The sequence below is a fragment of the Boleophthalmus pectinirostris genome, unplaced genomic scaffold, assembly GCF_026225935.1.
Source record: "Boleophthalmus pectinirostris isolate CB_2022bp ecotype Guang Dong unplaced genomic scaffold, ASM2622593v1 HiC_scaffold_19, whole genome shotgun sequence".
Lineage (NCBI taxonomy): Eukaryota > Metazoa > Chordata > Actinopteri > Gobiiformes > Gobiidae > Boleophthalmus > Boleophthalmus pectinirostris.
Genome location: NW_026571140.1, coordinates 40,871,799 through 40,889,298, shown reverse-complemented (window position 1 = coordinate 40,889,298; position 17,500 = coordinate 40,871,799). Strand labels below are relative to the sequence as shown.

At 43.1% G+C, this 17,500-nt stretch overlaps 2 protein-coding genes across 2 annotated transcripts in view; one reads left to right on the top strand and one right to left on the bottom strand.

The window, feature by feature from the left end:
• LOC110161954 (chymotrypsin A-like) overlaps nucleotides 1–6,074 on the top strand; it is a 12,973-nt gene extending 6,899 nt beyond the window's left edge. The window contains exons 5-7 of the mRNA XM_055154664.1: nucleotides 1,909–2,089; nucleotides 5,508–5,641; nucleotides 5,871–6,074. Coding sequence (XP_055010639.1) covers nucleotides 1,909–2,089; nucleotides 5,508–5,641; nucleotides 5,871–6,032 — 477 coding nt within the window. The 3' untranslated portion in view covers nucleotides 6,033–6,074. The remainder of the gene's footprint in view (nucleotides 1–1,908; nucleotides 2,090–5,507; nucleotides 5,642–5,870) is intronic.
• Nucleotides 6,075–10,155: 4,081 nt separating this feature from the next.
• agrp (agouti related neuropeptide) lies at nucleotides 10,156–14,659 on the bottom strand. Its single transcript, XM_020926790.2, has 3 exons — nucleotides 14,527–14,659; nucleotides 14,367–14,452; nucleotides 10,156–10,350 (listed from the first exon to the last, which is right to left on the bottom strand). The coding sequence occupies exons 1-3, from the start codon at nucleotides 14,657–14,659 to the stop codon at nucleotides 10,156–10,158; spliced, it is 414 nt and encodes a 137-aa protein (XP_020782449.2).
• Between the last annotated feature and the right edge of the window lie 2,841 nt (nucleotides 14,660–17,500).

The following is a 17,500-nucleotide window of genomic DNA, read 5'->3' as shown; positions in this document are numbered from 1 at the left end:
CGACTACCACTTACTACTATAAGTACTATTACTGTCATCACTACTACTACTGCAGTACTATTACCCTCCCTCTCTTTTTCCCCCCTCGGTCTTTCTCTCTCTTTGTCTCTCTCTTTGATTCCCTCTCTCTTTCTCCCTCCCTTTCGCTCTTTGTCTCTCTCTCTCTCTCTCTCTCCTACACTCCCTCTCTCTTCCTCCCCCCCCCTCTCTCTCTCTCTCTCTCTTCTCTCCCCCGTCCGCTCTCCCTCTCTCTCTCTCTCTCTCCTACACTCCCTCTCTCTTCCTCCTCCCCTCTCTCTCTCTCTCTCTCTCTCTCTCTCCTACACTCCCTCTCTCTTCCTCCCCCCCTCTCTCTCTCTCTCTCTCTCCTACACTCCCTCTTCTCTCCTCCCTCTCTCTCTCTCACTCTCTCCTACACTCCCTCTCTCTTCCTCCCCCTCTCTCTCTCTCTCTCTCTCTCTCTCTCTCTCTGCCCCCTCGCTCTCTCTCCCACTCTCTCTCGTTTTGTCTCTGTCTCTCTTTCTCTCTCTGCCCCCCTTCGCTCCCGTCCGTTCTCCCTCTTTCTCTCCCTCTCTTATCTTTCGCCCTCACCCTCCACTTCTCTCTGTCCTTCACTGTCTCTTCCTCCACCGCCCTTCTCTCCCTCTCTCTCTCTCTCTCCTACACTCCCCCTCTCTTCCTCCACCTCTCTCTATTTGACTCTCTCTCTCTCTCTCTGCCCCCTTCTCTCCTTTCCACTGTCCTTCTTTCTCTCCCTTCTCTCCCTCCCTCTTTCTCCCTCCCTCTCTTCCCTCCCTCTTTCTCTCTCCTCTCTCCCCTCCCCTTTCTCCTCCCTCTCTCCTCCCTCTTTCTCTCTCCCTCTCTCTCCCTCCCCTTTCTCCCTCCCTCTCTCCCTCCTCTTTCGCCCTGCCTTTCTCTCCATCACCTCTCTCTTCTCCCTCCTCTCTCCCTCCCTCCCTCCCTCCCTCCATCTCTCTTCCTCCCCCTCTCTCTCTTTGTCTCTCTCTCCTATCCTCTCTCTTTCTTTGTCTCCCCCCTCTCTCTTTTTGTCTCTTTCTCTCTCTCTCTGCCCCCTTCTCTCTCCTTTCCGCTGTCCCTCTTTCTCTCCCTTCTCTCCCACCCACCCTCCCTCTCTCTCTTTCTCCTTCACCCTCCTTTCTCTCTCTCTCTTTCTCCTTCACCCTCCTTTCTCTCTCTCTCTTTCTCCCTCCCTCTCTCTTCTCCCTCTCTCTTTCTCCCTCCCTCTTTCGCCCTGCCTTTCTCTCCATCACCTCTCTCTTTTTCCTCCCTCTTTCTCCCTCACCTCTCTCTCTCTTTCTCCCTCCCTCTCTCCCCTCCCTCCATCTTCTTCCTCCCCCTCTCTCTCTTTGTCTCCTCCTCTCTCTTTTTGTCTCTTTCTCTCTCCCTCTCTCTGCCCCCTTCCATCCTTTCCGCTGTCCCTCTTTCTTTCCCTTCTCTCCCACCCACCCTTCCTCTGTCTCTTTCTCCTTCACCCTCCTTTCTCTCTCTCTCTCTCTCTCTCTCCTCTCCTCTCTCTCTTTCTCCCTCCCTCTCTCTCCCTCCTCTTCTCCCTCCCTCTCTCCCTCCCTCTCTCTTCTCCCTCCCTCTTTCTCCCTTCCTCTCTCTTCTCCCTCCCTCTTTCTCCCTCCCTCTCTCTCTCCCTCTTTCTCCCTCCCTCTCTCCCTCCATCTCTCTTCCTCCCCCTCTCTCTCTCTTTGTCTCTTTCTCCTTCACCCTCCTTTCTCTCTCTCCCTCTCTCTCTAATGCCCCTCCATCCCCCTTTTACCCTCTCCTCTCCTCCAAATCTCTCTCCCCCTCACAGTAATAACCTCCTCTAACCCTTCTCTCTTTCTCTCTTTCTCTTCTTTCTCTCTTTTCTCTCGTTTCTCTCGTTTCTCCGGTGTGCAGGTCTTCAAAAACCCGTCGTACAACCCCTACACCATCAACAACGACATCACCCTCATCAAACTGGCGTCTCCCGCTCAGCTCAACACCCGAGTGTCGCCCGTGTGCGTCGCCAACGCCGGAGACAACTTCCCCGGGGGCATGATGTGTGTGACCACCGGCTGGGGCCTGACCCGCTACAACGGTGACCGCCAACGCACACACACACACACACACACACAATGTACAACCAGAAAAGAAAAAAAAAAAAAAAGTTTCAGTGTAAAAATATTCCAACTATAGTTAAAGAAAATAATTTGTTTCATCCGATTTTCAATTTTAAATACCACTGAATTTCTCACTTTTTCTCAATTTTTACCTGAAATAACCTTTTAAATATTCAGCACAAATATTTTCAAGTCCTCAAATTCAAAGGTCAAAATTCAGAGCGGAAAATTTGAAGTGAAAAAATTCGCAATAAGGTTCCGAGGTGCGAAGGCGGAAGCAGTCGAGTCAAAGTGATCCGATCTTACCTAGTAACAAGCAGGAAATGGTGCAGAGAAGATTTGATCTGATTGGTCAGATTTATCCCCATATTTATATTTTTTTAAGTAATGATGTAATAATAATCCAAATATCGTATATCGTATCGTCAAAGTTCTCACAATAATATCGTGGACCATCACAATGTATCGAATTACAAGTCTCTTTGCTTAAATGAAGAAAGACAGAACTACATAGACCATGATCCTTTGCTCCGTTTCAGTTAATAACAGTTCTAAGCACGTTTAAGTCTTAAAAAAGTAAGATCATATTAACAGTTTTGTTTAGTCTCCACAAAATATCAAAATAAATATCCTTACCTCTTGGATCTTTGTTGTGAAATTTGACACTGTAATTATATAAATGTTAATACAGAAGCCCTGAGAGGTTTCTGTATTTTTTTTTTTCACCAACTCAAAAAATAAAACATTTTTTCTACAAAAAAAATTTGTAAAAAAAAAAAAAAAAAAAAAAAGTTTTTCTGTATTTTTTTTACAAAAATAAAAAAAATTTAAAAAAAAATCAATTTTTTTGGTAGAAAATTGTATTTCTTTATTTAATATTATTATTATTTTTATTTTTTTTGAGAATTATAATTTATTTATTTTATTTTTTATTGATTTTTTTAGTTGGTGAAAAAAAAACAAAAAAACACTTAGAAAATAGAGCCCAAATTACCTGCCTCTTTTTTTCCTCTCTCTCTTTCTTTCAGGGCTTCCGTATATAAATGTACAAGTCAAAATTAAATAGAAAAAAATTGAAAAATCTTAACTAAAACAGTGCAAAGTTTATACAGCTTGGAGTTGGAGAATACACATAAAAATCAGGATATGGTCAAAACACCCACTTTAATCATTGTGTACACTGTGTACAAATAAATGTAATGCCATACTCTGGAAAACTCTGGGCAAAGTAACAAGGGGTCACCAGAAAAGTCACACAGTGCACATTCAAACCTGTGCCAAAATAATAATATACATTCTTTAGTTTTACTTGTTCAGATTGTTTTTCTGACACACAGTTTTTATGGTGTAAAATGAGATTTTCAAGCCAATTATCCAGAAAGCAGAATGTGTTTCTCACTTTTTAAAAACATTTTGTTGAAAAATTAGACAAACTTTATTGATCCACAAGGGAAATAAGGGAAAATTGGACACAGTAGCTCACACGTCACATTATATTACAATAACAAAGAGGAACAATCTAAAAATGGCAGTGTAACTTCTAAATAAGTAGCAAGACTAGTGTCAAATAAAACATAAATTATACGTACAAGCAAGTAAAAAGACAAATATTATAATATAAATACAGTATATCACAGTTATACAAGAGGTCGTAAGGAACTAAATCAAAAAACTTTAGTCATTAATTTTGTACGTAACAGTAAATGTCTTTTTCTTTGTTTTTTAGTCTCACAGACTGACAGTGTTGGGAAGGTGACTTTTAAAATGTAATCCCCTACAGATTACAGATTACATCCCCCACAATGTAGTTTGTAACATAATCCATTAAAGTACTTAAAGTGAGTAACGTAATCTGAATACTTTGGATTACTTGATATTGTCGTGCTTTTTAAAACGACATGAATGTAACGACAACATCCTGATCATTCTTGTTTGTTCTCTTCAAATTGTCTGTTGAGCCCAAGTCTCCATGAACAGACTTTTTTTTTTTTTACTGTAGAGAAGCAAAGAACATGAGATGTTTTGTTTTATCTGATAAAAGAAAATAAGAAGCCCAGTCTTTACTCAATCATATTAAAAATATTATTGATAGAGAAATGATTTTTATATGAGATCACCGCTGCTGAAATTATATTCACCTACTGTTAGGTGTCCTGGTTTAGTCCTGGTTTAGTCCTGGTTTAGTCCTGGTTTAGTCCTGGTTTAGTCCTGGTTTAGACCTGGTTTAGTCCTGGTTTAGTCCTGGTTTAGTCCTGGATTAGTCCTGGTTTAGACCTGGTTTAGACCTGGTTTAGACCTGGTTTAGTCCTGGTTTAGACCTGGTTCAGTCCTGGTTTAGACCTGGTTTAGACCTGGATTAGTCCTGGTTTAGTCCTGGTTTAGACCTGGTTTAGTCCTGGTTTAGACCTGGTTTAGTCCTGGTTTAGTCCTGGTTTAGACCTGGTTTAGTCCTGGTTTAGTCCTGGTTTAGACCTGGTTCAGTCCTGGTTTAGACCTGGTTTAGACCTGGTTTAGTCCTGGTTTAGTCCTGGTTTAGTCCTGGTTTAGTCCTGGTTTAGACCTGGTTTAGTCCTGGTTTAGTCCTGGTTTAGACCTGGTTTAGTCCTGGTTTAGTCCTGGTTTAGACCTGGTTTAGACCTGGATTAGTCCTGGTTTAGTCCTGGTTTAGACCTGGTTTATAACTGGTTTAGTCCTGGTTTAGTCCTGGTTTAGACCTGGTTTAGTCCTGGTTTAGACCTGGTTTAGACCTGGTTTAGACCTGGTTTAGTCCTGGTTTAGTCCTGGTTTAGTCCTGGTTTAGACCTGGTTTAGACCTGGTTTAGACCTGGTTTAGACCTGGTTTAGTCCTAGTTTATTCCTAGTTTAGTCCTGCTTTTAGACCTGGTTTAGACCTGGTTTAGACCTGGTTTAGACCTGGTTTAGTCCTGGTTTAGTCCTGGTTTAGTCCTGGTTTAGACCTGGTTTAGACCTGGTTTAGACCTGGTTTAGACTTGCTTTTAGACCTGGTTTAGTCCTGATTTAGACCTGGTTTAGTCCTGCTTTTAGACCTGGTTTAGACCTGGTTTAGTCCTGGTTTAGTCCTGGTTTAGTCCTAGTTTATTCCTAGTTTAGTCCTGCTTTTAGACCTGGTTTAGACCTGGTTTAGTCCTGGTTTAGTCCTGGTTTAGCCCAAAATGTGAAAACAGGAAAATACCTCTGTGTAATCCATTTATTTCAACAAAGTAACTGTAATCCAATCACCACTCCCTGAAACAGTAACTGTAACTGAATACAGTTACTCATCATTTGTACTCTGATTACATAACTCGGGTACATGTAATCTGTGACTCCCCGACACTGCAGACCGATAAGACAAAAGTGAACTAAAGTTGTTGTTGTTGTTTTTGTGTGTTTCAGCCAATGACACTCCTCCCCTGCTGCAACAGGCCGCCCTCCCTCTGCTCACCAACGACAACTGCAAGAACTACTGGGGCTCCAAGATCACCAACCTCATGATCTGCGCTGGAGCCAACGGTTCCTCCTCCTGCATGGTACACACACACACACACACACACACACACTCCTCCTGCGTTGTACTGTGTCATAGTGTAGTTTATTTGTACATGTAGTTTTGACGCCTCTGAAGTTCTTGGACTACTGTATATCCGTCCATTACAGTTTTAGTTTATGAAAATCTGTGTCATTTCAGGCGTAGTTGTCTTAGTTTTTTCATAGATGCTCAGTAAAAACATGACGTTAAGCTGCTGCGTGGCGTTTCAGGGTGACTCCGGTGGTCCCCTGGTGTGTCAGAAGTCTGGAGCCTGGACCCTGGTGGGCATCGTGTCCTGGGGCAGCGGCACCTGCACCCCCACCATCCCCGGGGTGTACGCCCGCGTCACCGAGCTCCGCGCCTGGATGGACCAGATCATCGCCAGCAACTAAACCGCACCTTACACCCAGAGCTCAATAAACCGATAAAATAAACCACTAAAAACATACGACACGACTGCTTTGTGTTTTTAAATATGACTCTGTGAAGCATCTGAAACACACTTTGAACCGACGCTTTTAAAGACGGGTATTTACTACGGTGTTACAGTACAAAAGTCATGGTTCAGTAGGTACCTTGGTTTTGAGGTCACGGTTTGGTTCATTAAATAAAATAAAATATTATCAAATGAGCAACAAATGTATGAAATATAAAAAATAAATTCCTTATAAACAGTAAACAAAACTTTTCAAAAAGTAAAGTATAGCACTAACAGTTCCAGCATGAACTTTTACTCAGTCACACGGGAGGAGCTCGGAGTAGAGCCGCTGCTCCTCCACGTCAACAGGAGCGGCTGAGGCCAAAGCATCTGTTCTGATGCCTCCTGGACATGTCCCTCGGGAGGTGTTCATGTCCCACCAGGAGGAGGCCTCGAGGAAGACCCAGGACACACTGGAGGGACTATGGCTACGTTCAGACTGCAGGGCTTAACGCTCAATTCAGATTTTTTTGTGAAATCCGATGTTTTTTTGAGCTCGTTCACATTTCCAATTAAATATGACTTGTATGTGACTCCAGTGTGAACATTAAAGGGCCCAAAAGTGTCCCACATGTGACACTGGAGACACGACGACGTCAACCGCAGCGAGCGTCTCTGTGTTTACGGAAGTTGTCCAAACATGGACGCAGCATCGAGCACCTGGAGATTTTAAAGTTCCTCTCGTACCGGAGCCAGAACATGAACAACTTACTTGTTTTAAGGAGGAGATTGAGAAGGAGAAGGACGAGGTTTTTGGTCGTGGTGTTTTGTGGGACAGCGCAGTGACGTCTGTTGAAAGGAACGTGTGGATGTGGAGACGGAGCCAAGAGTGGTGAGTGGTGATGTGCTTCACTTCAGTGACACTGAGTTCATTAACAATTTTCACCTACTTCAGCGCAGAATAGTGACGTTTGTGTCTTGTTGATAACGTGTAGGTGGATGAATGCGCTTTGGCCGTTCAGACTGAAGCACATGTCAAAAGATCAGATATGTATCAGTTTTAGGAGCACATATCCAAGTGTCCTGGGTCACATTTGAAAAAATCGGATCTGTGTGGTTCAGACTGACATTAAAAGATCAGATACAGGAACATAGGGGCCAAAAAATCTGATTTGGGTCACTTCAGGCTGCAGTCTGAACATAGCCTATGTCTCTGGACTGGCCTGGGAACACCTCGGGGTCCCACAGAGGAGCTGGAGGAAGTGTCTGGGGTGAGGGAAGCCTGGGAGTCCCTGCTTAGACTGCTGCCCCCGCGACCCAGATAAGCAGAAGAAAATGAATGGATGGATGGGATTATTACTCAATTCTTGGAAAAAAAACACACTCGCACTCTGAGAAGGTCACCTCTCCACAGATCTGACTTGCAACTTGGCCTTGACCTGCTCGTTTCTATGGAGACAAATGAGTTTAATGCCATAAAGTGGAACCTTCCAGACAAGGCAAGGCGGCGGTGGCGGACCCTCTACTAGAAAAGTTTCGCAGTGCAGCTTTAAAGTCTTACTGTATATGAAAAAGCAATGGAGCCGCACAGACATTTCACTTTCATATTCTCTTTATTTATCCACAAAATGAAAACATCATAAATACAGATTAAATTAGAGTTGATTTGAGTTCAGCCTGTGATTTATCAGTTTGAGTCAGAACCAAATTTGCTTCTTGTCACTTTGGCAGCGCGTTTAAATCTACCTCCAGTTTGGTGTCGATGTAATTTACTCTTTAAACATGTTTATTTCGGTTTAAATATGAGCCCAACGTTTGTGAAAACTGCTACTAAACCTGAACAAACGGATCAATACAGAAGAACATCGCGGTTAAAGGTCGCATATTACAATATTTTCTGATCTATGTTTCTGTCTAACGTAGTTTCCTCGTCACAAACAGACCTGGAGTCGTGTTTTGGTAAAGTGAAAAGGCTTAAATTGTGAACATTTGACTTTATTTGAGTGGATTCAACTTGAAAATTAATATTATCTACCAATGGAATAAGTGTGTTTTTCTTAATTCAAGGCAACATTTGGTTTTGTTTCTTACTTGAAGTGCAAAAAGTTGTTGTTTTTCTGATCTTAAGTGCAGCAAGATGATGCAGCAAGATATTTGAAGTACAAAAAGTCTTGCTCTGTTGGTAGATAATTTAACTTGTCAAGTGAAATTTATGATTCACGGTAAAAGTTTGTTATTGCAAGTCATCTTAACTTAACAAGATTTGGGGGTTTTGGAGTGAAAAAGTGACTCAAACACAACTCCAGGTCTGTTTTTGAGGAGAAAAGTAACTTTTGTGTAATATAAAACCTTTAACTAGTGATTACAGCGACGTTTATTTGTAGTCTTTGTCTAAAAATAAACATTTACACACTTGACCAGTTTTATTTAAAGAACATTATGCATTTAAGTGGCTTTAATTCCCTTTTAAACACTTTTAGTCACCTAAGGATCACATTTTATATCTTTAAATATGTCAAAATCAAAATTCACTTCAGTTTCCAGTGCAGTATTTAAGCGCTGGAGCTCCCTCTGCTGTCAGCAACGGGAATGAACAGTTAAAATGTAAATAAATGAAGTGATTATGAGTGAACTTTAATGCTACACATTTTGGCCACAGAATGAGTCCAGTGATGGTTTATGAGTTTAAAAACCTGTACAGGAGAAGTCTGGAGTTTTATCTATGACGCAACAAAACTGATAAAATTCAAACAGGGCTTTTTTGAGGCTCTAATAAAATGACCTTGGATGTTTCATTGAAACAGTGAAAACAAAATACAACTCTAGATATATTTTTGATGAAGTTATTACACTTATTTGAACTTGGTAAAGTTCAAAAAAGCCACTTTTTGCATTAAAATGTTCTTTAACTTGAATGACCTGGTGAGCTACAAAAACAAAACTACAACTGACTGATTTTTACTGTTTATGATGAGCAGCGGTGGAAGGTACATTACAATATTTTATTCCTTATTTATTTTAATTCTATTTAAATTATTATAATAATAATTATTTAATTATTATATAATATAATTAGATTGTTTTTATCATTGTCTGTTTTTGTGTTTTCTATTTGCTATTTTTATGTTTTTTGTTTTGTTCTCTGCGGCTTGTACAACACTTTGCAACCTTGTTTTTAAAAGTGCTGTATAAATAAAGATTTATTATTATTATTATTTATACTATTTAAGTAAACAAAAAAAATAGGTATTTGTACTTTACTTATACTTTACTCTAGTATATATACTATAGTGGATACTTTTTACGCTTTTAGCACATTTAATTTGAGATTCTGACGTAACTTTGAGCAAAATACACAAACAAGGCAAGAAAAAATAAGAAATCAATAGAAGGACTTAAAATCAGCCAAATTCTTTATCAAAATCAAAGAATTTCATCTTTAAATTGGTCTAAAAATCTCTGCAAAATACCAAATTTTTACTCTTTAAGTACATTTTTAAGCAGATACTTTAATACTTTTACATAAGTAGATTTTCTCATGTGATACTTTTACTTTCCCTGTATGTGTACTTTTACTTAAGTAACAAAACTACACTCCACTACATTTTAAATCTAGACTGAAAAGTAAAAAGTGTGAGACCTCCTGAAATGGCTGAAACTTTATTTTTTAGCACATTCAATTTGAGATTCCAACGTAACTTTTGAACAAAATACACAAACAAGGGCGAAAAAATTAAGAAATCAATTGAAGGACTTAAAATCAGCCACTTTTTTTTTTTTTTTAAATCACAAAATTTCATCCTTAAATTTTTCTAAAAATCTCTGCAAAATACTTTTACTTTTTAGCACATTTTTAAGCAGATACTTTAATTTTCTCATGTGATACTTTTACTTGAGTAACTTTTATCCCACGTATCTGTACCTTTACTTAAGTACCCAAACTGAGTACTTCATCCACCGCTGCTGCTGTTGAGCAAAACAACGAAAACATGATCACGAATACCACGACTGACGCAAATTCTGTAAACGACTCAGGCCGGGTGATCACAGGCGCCTCTTCGCTCGCCGCCCGGAGGTCAGGGGTCGGGGGTCGGGGGTCAGGGGCTGCGCGGCGAGCAGGCGTGGCCCACTCGTCGGCAGTAGCAGAAGGCGTTGAAGAAGCGGCAGTAGCACTGGTCGCACGGGTCGCAGCACGGCAGCTTGGGGACGCCCAGGCACGACTGCTGGTGGAGGATACAGCGACGGGGAACCCTCATGGAGCGACCGGAGAGCTGCAGGGACGCGCCCGGCTCCTGGACACAAACACGGACACGGACAGACGAAGGGACGGAGGGAAGGGTGTCCGGGTATCATCCGTTCATTTGTTTTTTCAATATAAAACTAAAAATAAGAAAACGAAATGAATAATGGACAAAAAAACGATGAGTCGTTTACGTGACTTCAGTGACTGTGATGCCGGACGTTTTCCTCCACATACGGACCGAACCAGGACTAAAACAGGACTAAACTGTTTTTATTCCTGGTCTGGCCCAGTCTCAGTCCTGGTCTCAGTCCTGGTCTTAATCCCAGTCTCAATCACGGTCTGGTCCTGGTCTGGTCCTGTCTGGTCCCGTCTGGTCCCGTCTGGTCCAGTCTGGTCCCGGTCTAGTCTCGGTCTCAGTCTCGACCTCAGTCCTGGTCTAGTCCCGGTCTCGGTCCCGGTCTTGTCTCAGTCCCAGTCTCAATCACCATCTGGTCCTGGTCTGGTCCCAGTCTCAGTTCTGGTCCTGTACCCGGTCTCAATCCTGTTCTCAGTTCTGGTACTGTACCTGGTCTCAGTCCCGGTCTCGGTCCCGGTCTTGTCTCAGTCCCAGTCTCAATTACCGTCTGGTCCTGGTCTAGTCTCGGTCTCAGTCTCGACCTCGACCTGTTCTGGTCTGATCCTGGTCTCACTCCCGGTCTCAGTCTTGGTCCTGTACCCGGTGTCAGTCTCGGCGTCAGTCCCGGTCTAGTCCCGGTCTCGGTCCCGGTCTTGTCTCAGTCCCAGTCTCAATCACCGTCTTGTCCTGGTCTGGTCCCGGTCTCAGTTCTGGTCCTGTACCCGGTCTCAATCCTGGTCTCAGTCCTGGTCTTAATCCCAGTCTCAGTCACGGTCTGGTCCCGTCTGGTCCCGTCTGGTCCCGTCTGGTCCCGTCTGGTCCCGGTCTAGTCTCGGTCTCAGTCTCGACCTCAGTCCTGGTCTGGTCCCGGTCTTGGTCCCGGTCTTGTCTCGGGCCCAGTCTCAGTCACGGTCTGGTCCTGGTCTGGTCCCGGTCTCAGTTCTGGTCCTGTACCCGGTCTCAGTCCTGTTCTCTGTTCTGGTCCTGTACCCGATTACAGTCTCGGCCTCAGTCCCGGTCTAGTCCCGGTCTCGGTCCCGGTCTTGTCTCAGTCCCAGTCTCAATCACCGTCTTGTCTTGGTCTGGTCCCGGTCTCAGTTCTGGTCCTGTACCCGGTCTCAATCTTGGTCTCAGTTCTGATCTGGTCCCGGTCTGGTCCTGGCCTCAGTCCCGATTTCAGTCCCAGTCTCACTCACAGTCTGGTCCTTGTTTGGTTGAGGTCTGGTCCTGGTCTGGTTCCGGTCTCGGTCCCGGTATTGGGCCCGGTCTGATCCTGGTCTCAGTCCCGGTCTCGGTCCCAGTTTCAATCATGGTCTGGTCCCAGTCTGGTCTCGGTCTCAGTCTCAATTTCGGTCCCAGTCTCACTCACGCTCTGGTCCTTGTCTGGTTGAGGTCTGGTCCCAGTCTCAGTCCTAGTCTCAGTCCTGGTCTCAGTCCTGGTCTCAGTTCTGGTCTCAGTCCTGGTCTCAGTCCTGGTCTCAGTCCTGGTCTCAGTCCTGGTCTTAGTCCCAGTCTCAGTCACGGTCTGGTCCTGGTCCTGTACCCGGTCTCAATCTTGGTCTCAGTTCTGATCTGGTCCCGGTCTGGTCCTGGTCTCAGTCCCTGTCTTGGTCCTAGTCTCAATCACGGTCTGGTCCTGGTCTGGTCCTGGTCTGGTCCCGGTCTGGTCCCAGTCTTGGGCCTAGTCTGATCCTGATCTGGTCCCAGTCTGGTCCCGGTCTTGGGCCCAGTCTGGTCCCGGTCTGGTCCCAGTCTGGTCCCAGTCTGGTCCCGGTCTTGGGCCCGGTCTGATCCTGGTCTGGTCCCGGTCTGGTCCCGGTCTGGTCCTGGTCTCAGTCCTGGTCTGGTCCCGGTCTGGTCCTGGTCTCAGTCCTGGTCTGGTCCCGGTCTGGTCCAGGTCTCAGTCCCGGTCTCGGTCCCAGTCTGTTCCGGTCTCAGTCCTGGTCTGGTCCCTGGTCTGGTCCCCGGTCTGGTCCCGGTCTGGTCCCGGTCTGGTCCAGGTCTCAGTCCCGGTCTCAGTCCTGGTCTGGTCCCGGTCTGGTCCAGGTCTCAGTCCCGGTCTCAGTCCTGGTCTGGTCCCGGTCTGGTCCAGGTCTCAGTCCCGGTCTCAGTCCTGGTCTGGTCCCGGTCTGGTCCCGGTCTGGTCCCGGTCTGGTCCCGGTCTGGTCCCGGTCTGGTCCCTGGTCTGGTCCCTGGTCCCTGGTCTGGTCCCTGGTCTGGTCCCCGGTCTGGTCCCGGTCTGGTCCCGGTCTGGTCCCGGTCTGGTCCCTGGTCTGGTCCCTGGTCTGGTCCCTGGTCTGGTCCCGGTCTGGTCCCCTGGTCCCTGGTCTGGTCCCTGGTCTGGTCCCGGTCTGGTCCCGGTCTCACGTCTCATGAGCCACGCTGGCGATAATCTTTACATATTTACATTTTTAATATTCATGAATACGTGCCGTCCCTTTACAAATAAACAAATAACAAATAACAAATAAATGAAAAGTGTTAAAATACATAAATAAAATTAAATAAATCAATAAATAAAGGACTCACATGGTTTTAAAAGCCAGGGAATAAAAGTGGATCTTAAGACGAGATTTAAAACTCTCCAAACACGTGTGAATGAAACAAAACACAACTCCAGGTCTGTTTTCAAGGAGGTGACAACATTAGAACACGACTTTAAGCTCACAGGAGTCAGTTTTGCTTCATATTGGACCTTGAAAGTGAGACTAAACCCCTGAACTCGTCTCACAGGCACATTTCGAACAGACCTGCCAAACTGGGCTCCACCTGCAGGACCAGAGAGGAGAATCTTCACTCCCGCAGTCCGGCGTTTGTGATGAGAAACACGTTTGAAATTGAAATAGCGACTGAACGCACTGGAGGCAGCACACGCACGAAGAATATAAACCTGCAAATGTCCTCAGTTATTCCCGTCGTCGCGCCTGATTTGTCTCTTATTAAAATTCATATCTTGATTTATGGGCGAAATGGTGAGATAAAAAACACCAGGATCATGTAGAGACAATGGAGATACAAATATTTTAAGACCAAAACGACGAGGCTCAGAGCAGCAGGAACAGAGAGAGGGACGAAAAATAAAAAAACAAACAAAAAAACAACTATTTCCTTCATTATTTGACTCCAAAACCAAAATGAAAAAAACAGATAATGATTCGTGTAGCGATTAGTGCACTCAGCCAAAACAGAAACTATCACTGACATTAGTTTTATGATTGGATGAATGAATGAATTACGTGTTCTGTTTGTTTTTCTGCTCGAGCATGTTACAAAAATCATGGAGGTATTAGCGTCCAAATTGGATGAAATGGGAAACGTTATTTGTTTTTTCCATTATTCATTTAAATACAGAATCGAAAACTGAAAAAACAAATGTGTTTTTGTTTTGGTTTTGGAGACAAATAATGAAGAAAATTGTTGTTTTTTCATTTTCTTATTTTTGGTTTTATTTTGAAAAACTAGTGAACGATTGATACACAGATTCAGCGGCGAGTGGATTATCCATGTCCATTTATTTAAACTGTTATCACAATAGAACAGACATGTCAAACTTAGGCCCAGGGGCCAAATTTGGCCCGTGATATAATTATATTTGGCCCGTGAGATCATATCAAATCTGTATTAAAGCTGCCCTCCGCACAGAGATAGACTATAGAGAGATTATTTATTTACAATGTTGTTATTATTTTATATTCTGCTTGTTCTGGATTCAATGTTTAAGCAAAATTATTATTAAACATTTATTTTAATAAGAAAAGGTTTAACATTACATATCTCGAAAGAAGAGAAAACATGCAGAAATTTTTAAATAAATATTTAGTTTGGCCCACGACTTAGTCCCAGTTTTTAAATTTTGGCCTCTGTGACTCTGAGTTTGACCTCGCTGCAGTAGAACATGGCATTATTTACTCTGAATAACGTAAACTATTGTAACTAAATGCTTACATTACCTCATCGTAGGAGCCCGTGTCCAGGAGGAAGTGATCTTCGATGGGGTCATCGGGGAGGTCCACGGAGAGCGGCGCTGGAGCTCGATCTGCAGAAGCAGAGACATGAAGAGAAACCACAGGCAGGTTTAAAAAAACACACATCTGTTATTTCAACACTCACCGTCCTCTGAGAGGAAGGGCGGGTGCACCAGGCGAGCTCCTCCTGGACCCGGGTCCAACTGGAGGTTCTGGACCAGAGCTGAGGTGAACCGGAGCAGAGGCAGAAAACACAAGAGCAGACACCACCTCTGCATCTTCAGATGAGGACGAGGGACGCAGGGAGCAAGGAGCAAGGAACCAAGGAGCAAGGAACCAAGGAGCCAAGGGACTACTGTTTGACTACAGGAGACAGGAGACAGGAGCTCCAGACAGGGATTTCCGACTGCAGAGAGAAACACTGAGTGTCATAAAAGTATTTTTATTATTATAATTATAAAAAGTAAAACACAAACATTTAACATTTTAACAAATAAAACTTCCAGACGTAAACATCACTGGTCGAGCGCTCAGATCCACAGACGAACACTGTCATTGTGTCCTTGGGCGAGACACTCAACCCCCCTCCCCCCTGGTGTATGAATGTATGAATGTATGAATGTATGAGTGAGTGTGTGTGGGTGTGTGAATGGATGAGTGGTTCTTTGACGTAAAGAGCTTTGAGCACCTCAGAGCTGGAAAATCGCTGAATGAAATGAATGTGACCAGTGACATTTTACCAAAAGTGAAAGTGAACGGACAGAAGTCAGTTATATTTAAAACACACGTTTATCTTTTTATCTTCTTTATGTTCATGAGTCTGAACTGTTGACTCAATTAAATCTCACTCAGAACATTTCTCACTCTGTGTTGAACCAGGACAGACAAACATCCAGCAGAAGCAGCTTTTTCTCTGACTCTACCACATTATTCTGGATTCAGTTTCTTCCCCACAGCCTGAAGAGAACAAAGAGCAAGACTGCAGCTCTAGTATAGTACAGTAGTTCATATAAACATTAGGGATGGTCACGTTTTTCTATAGCACTTTTCCATCTTCAACAAGAAACCACCAGTGTACACAGACGCTGGTGGTGAGGTGGGTTAAAGGTTGTATAGAGGATTTTTTTAAGGGAAGAGAAATACAGCGACAGTCCTTGTGCGCGTTCAGAATCACTGTTGAAGTTTCCTGTCTAGAGGTAATTTATCGACCGACGCGTCAGTTTTTAAACCCTTCGTCTGTTTCAGTCGCACCATCGGTGGAAGGAATCTCCAAGAATCACCTCAGTTTGTCTTCGCTCCTTTTCCCCTTCTCTTCTTCTTTCAGCGACCTCGAAAACGGACTTTCTTTTGCGGCGAACTGGTCGTGGATTCTCGTCCGCCGTCGCGACAAACTTTGTGCGAAATGCGAGGAAACTACAGTTTGAAAAAGCCTCTAAGAACCGCTGCGTAAACCACATAATCCCCGCGCGCCCACGACTCAGTTACACTAGGGAGTTTGATTGACAACCTGACAGCCAATAGAAAATGAGGGAGCCTCGTTTTCTATTGGCTGATGTTTATCTGTCCTCACTACGTCCACAGTTGATAGATTTTCATTCTTTTTTTTTTTTTGGTCATTATAATTACAAAGCTGCTGCGTCTCTGTAATGGTATTTTAAACTTTCATTGACAATTTGAAACAAAAAAAAATCCTCCATACAAGCTTTAAGTGCTTTGCTCAAGGACACAACAACAGCATTCATCTGGGGACTAGCGGATCTGCTCGCTCAACCCATGATAGTTATGTCAAGAGCAGGATTTGAACCGCCAACCTTCAGATCAGTGGATGAACGTTCAACCGACTGAGCTGCCGCAGCCAAAACATCGTGATATCGTATCGTCAAAAGTCTCACAATAATGTCGAATTACAAGTTCCTATGTTTAATGTCTTGAATTCTTGGGATTATGATGGAAATAATTCACACCAAAATCTTGTCAAGGTATTTTAAAAGCAAAAACGTGTTCTAGCCTCTTCAAAATATCGCAATAAATATCGTACTGTGAGATGTATATCGTGATAATATCGTACCTAGAGATTTCGATATCATCACATCCCTGATAAACAGTAATTTTTTTTTTTTTAAATCTTGGTGTAAGTATTCTTGTGGACATATATCGTATAATCTTGAATGTTTCACAGTATTTCCATGGAGAAAAGCAGAACACTACCAGTCCATGTTACAGGACAGATCTGTGGAGAAGCGAGCCTTCTTACAGTAGAATGTTTTTCAAAGCATTTTAAGCAATAAAAACACCTGTAATCGAATAAAAGCAAAATATATAACTTTACTCTATACTAATAATGATACTAGCACTGTGGAACATTCTGCAGAGTAATTAAATCTCCATGGAGACGAGCAGGTGACGGCCTCCACCACAAAAATCACAGTCACCTTTAAAATATTCATCAAATTAAATTCATATTTGCTGTTGAAATCTTTCTAAATTCTTAGACATTACTAAAAATATTAATATTATTTTGTGTTCATAAAATATTTACACTGGAAAAAAAATAAATCTTAAATTAAAATGAAATAAATTAAGAACATTGAAAAAGTTTTATCATGATTTGAGTAAATTTAATCTGAACCAGGACAAAACCAGGTCTAAACCAGGTCTAAACCAGGACTGAACCAGGACTAAACCAGGACTGAATCAGGGACTGAACCAGGTTTAAAGCAGGTCTAAACCAAGTCTAAACCAGGACTAAACTAGGACTAAATCAGGTCTAAACCAAGACTAAACCAATCCTGAGCCAGGTCTAAACCAGGATTAAACCAGGACTAAACCAGGTCTAAACCAGGACTAAACCAAGCCTGAGCCAGGTCTAAACCAGGATTAAACCAGGACTAAACCAGGTCTAAACCAGGACTAAACCAGGATTATACCAGGATTAAACCAGGAGTGAACCAGGTCTAAAGCCAAGACAAATCCAGGACTAAACTAGGTTTAAAGCAGGTCTAAACCAGAACTGAACCAGGACTAAACGAGGACTGAACCAGGATTAACCAGGTCTAAACCAAGACTAAACCAGGTCACTGAATCAGGGACTGAACCAGGTTTAAAGCAGTTCTAAACCA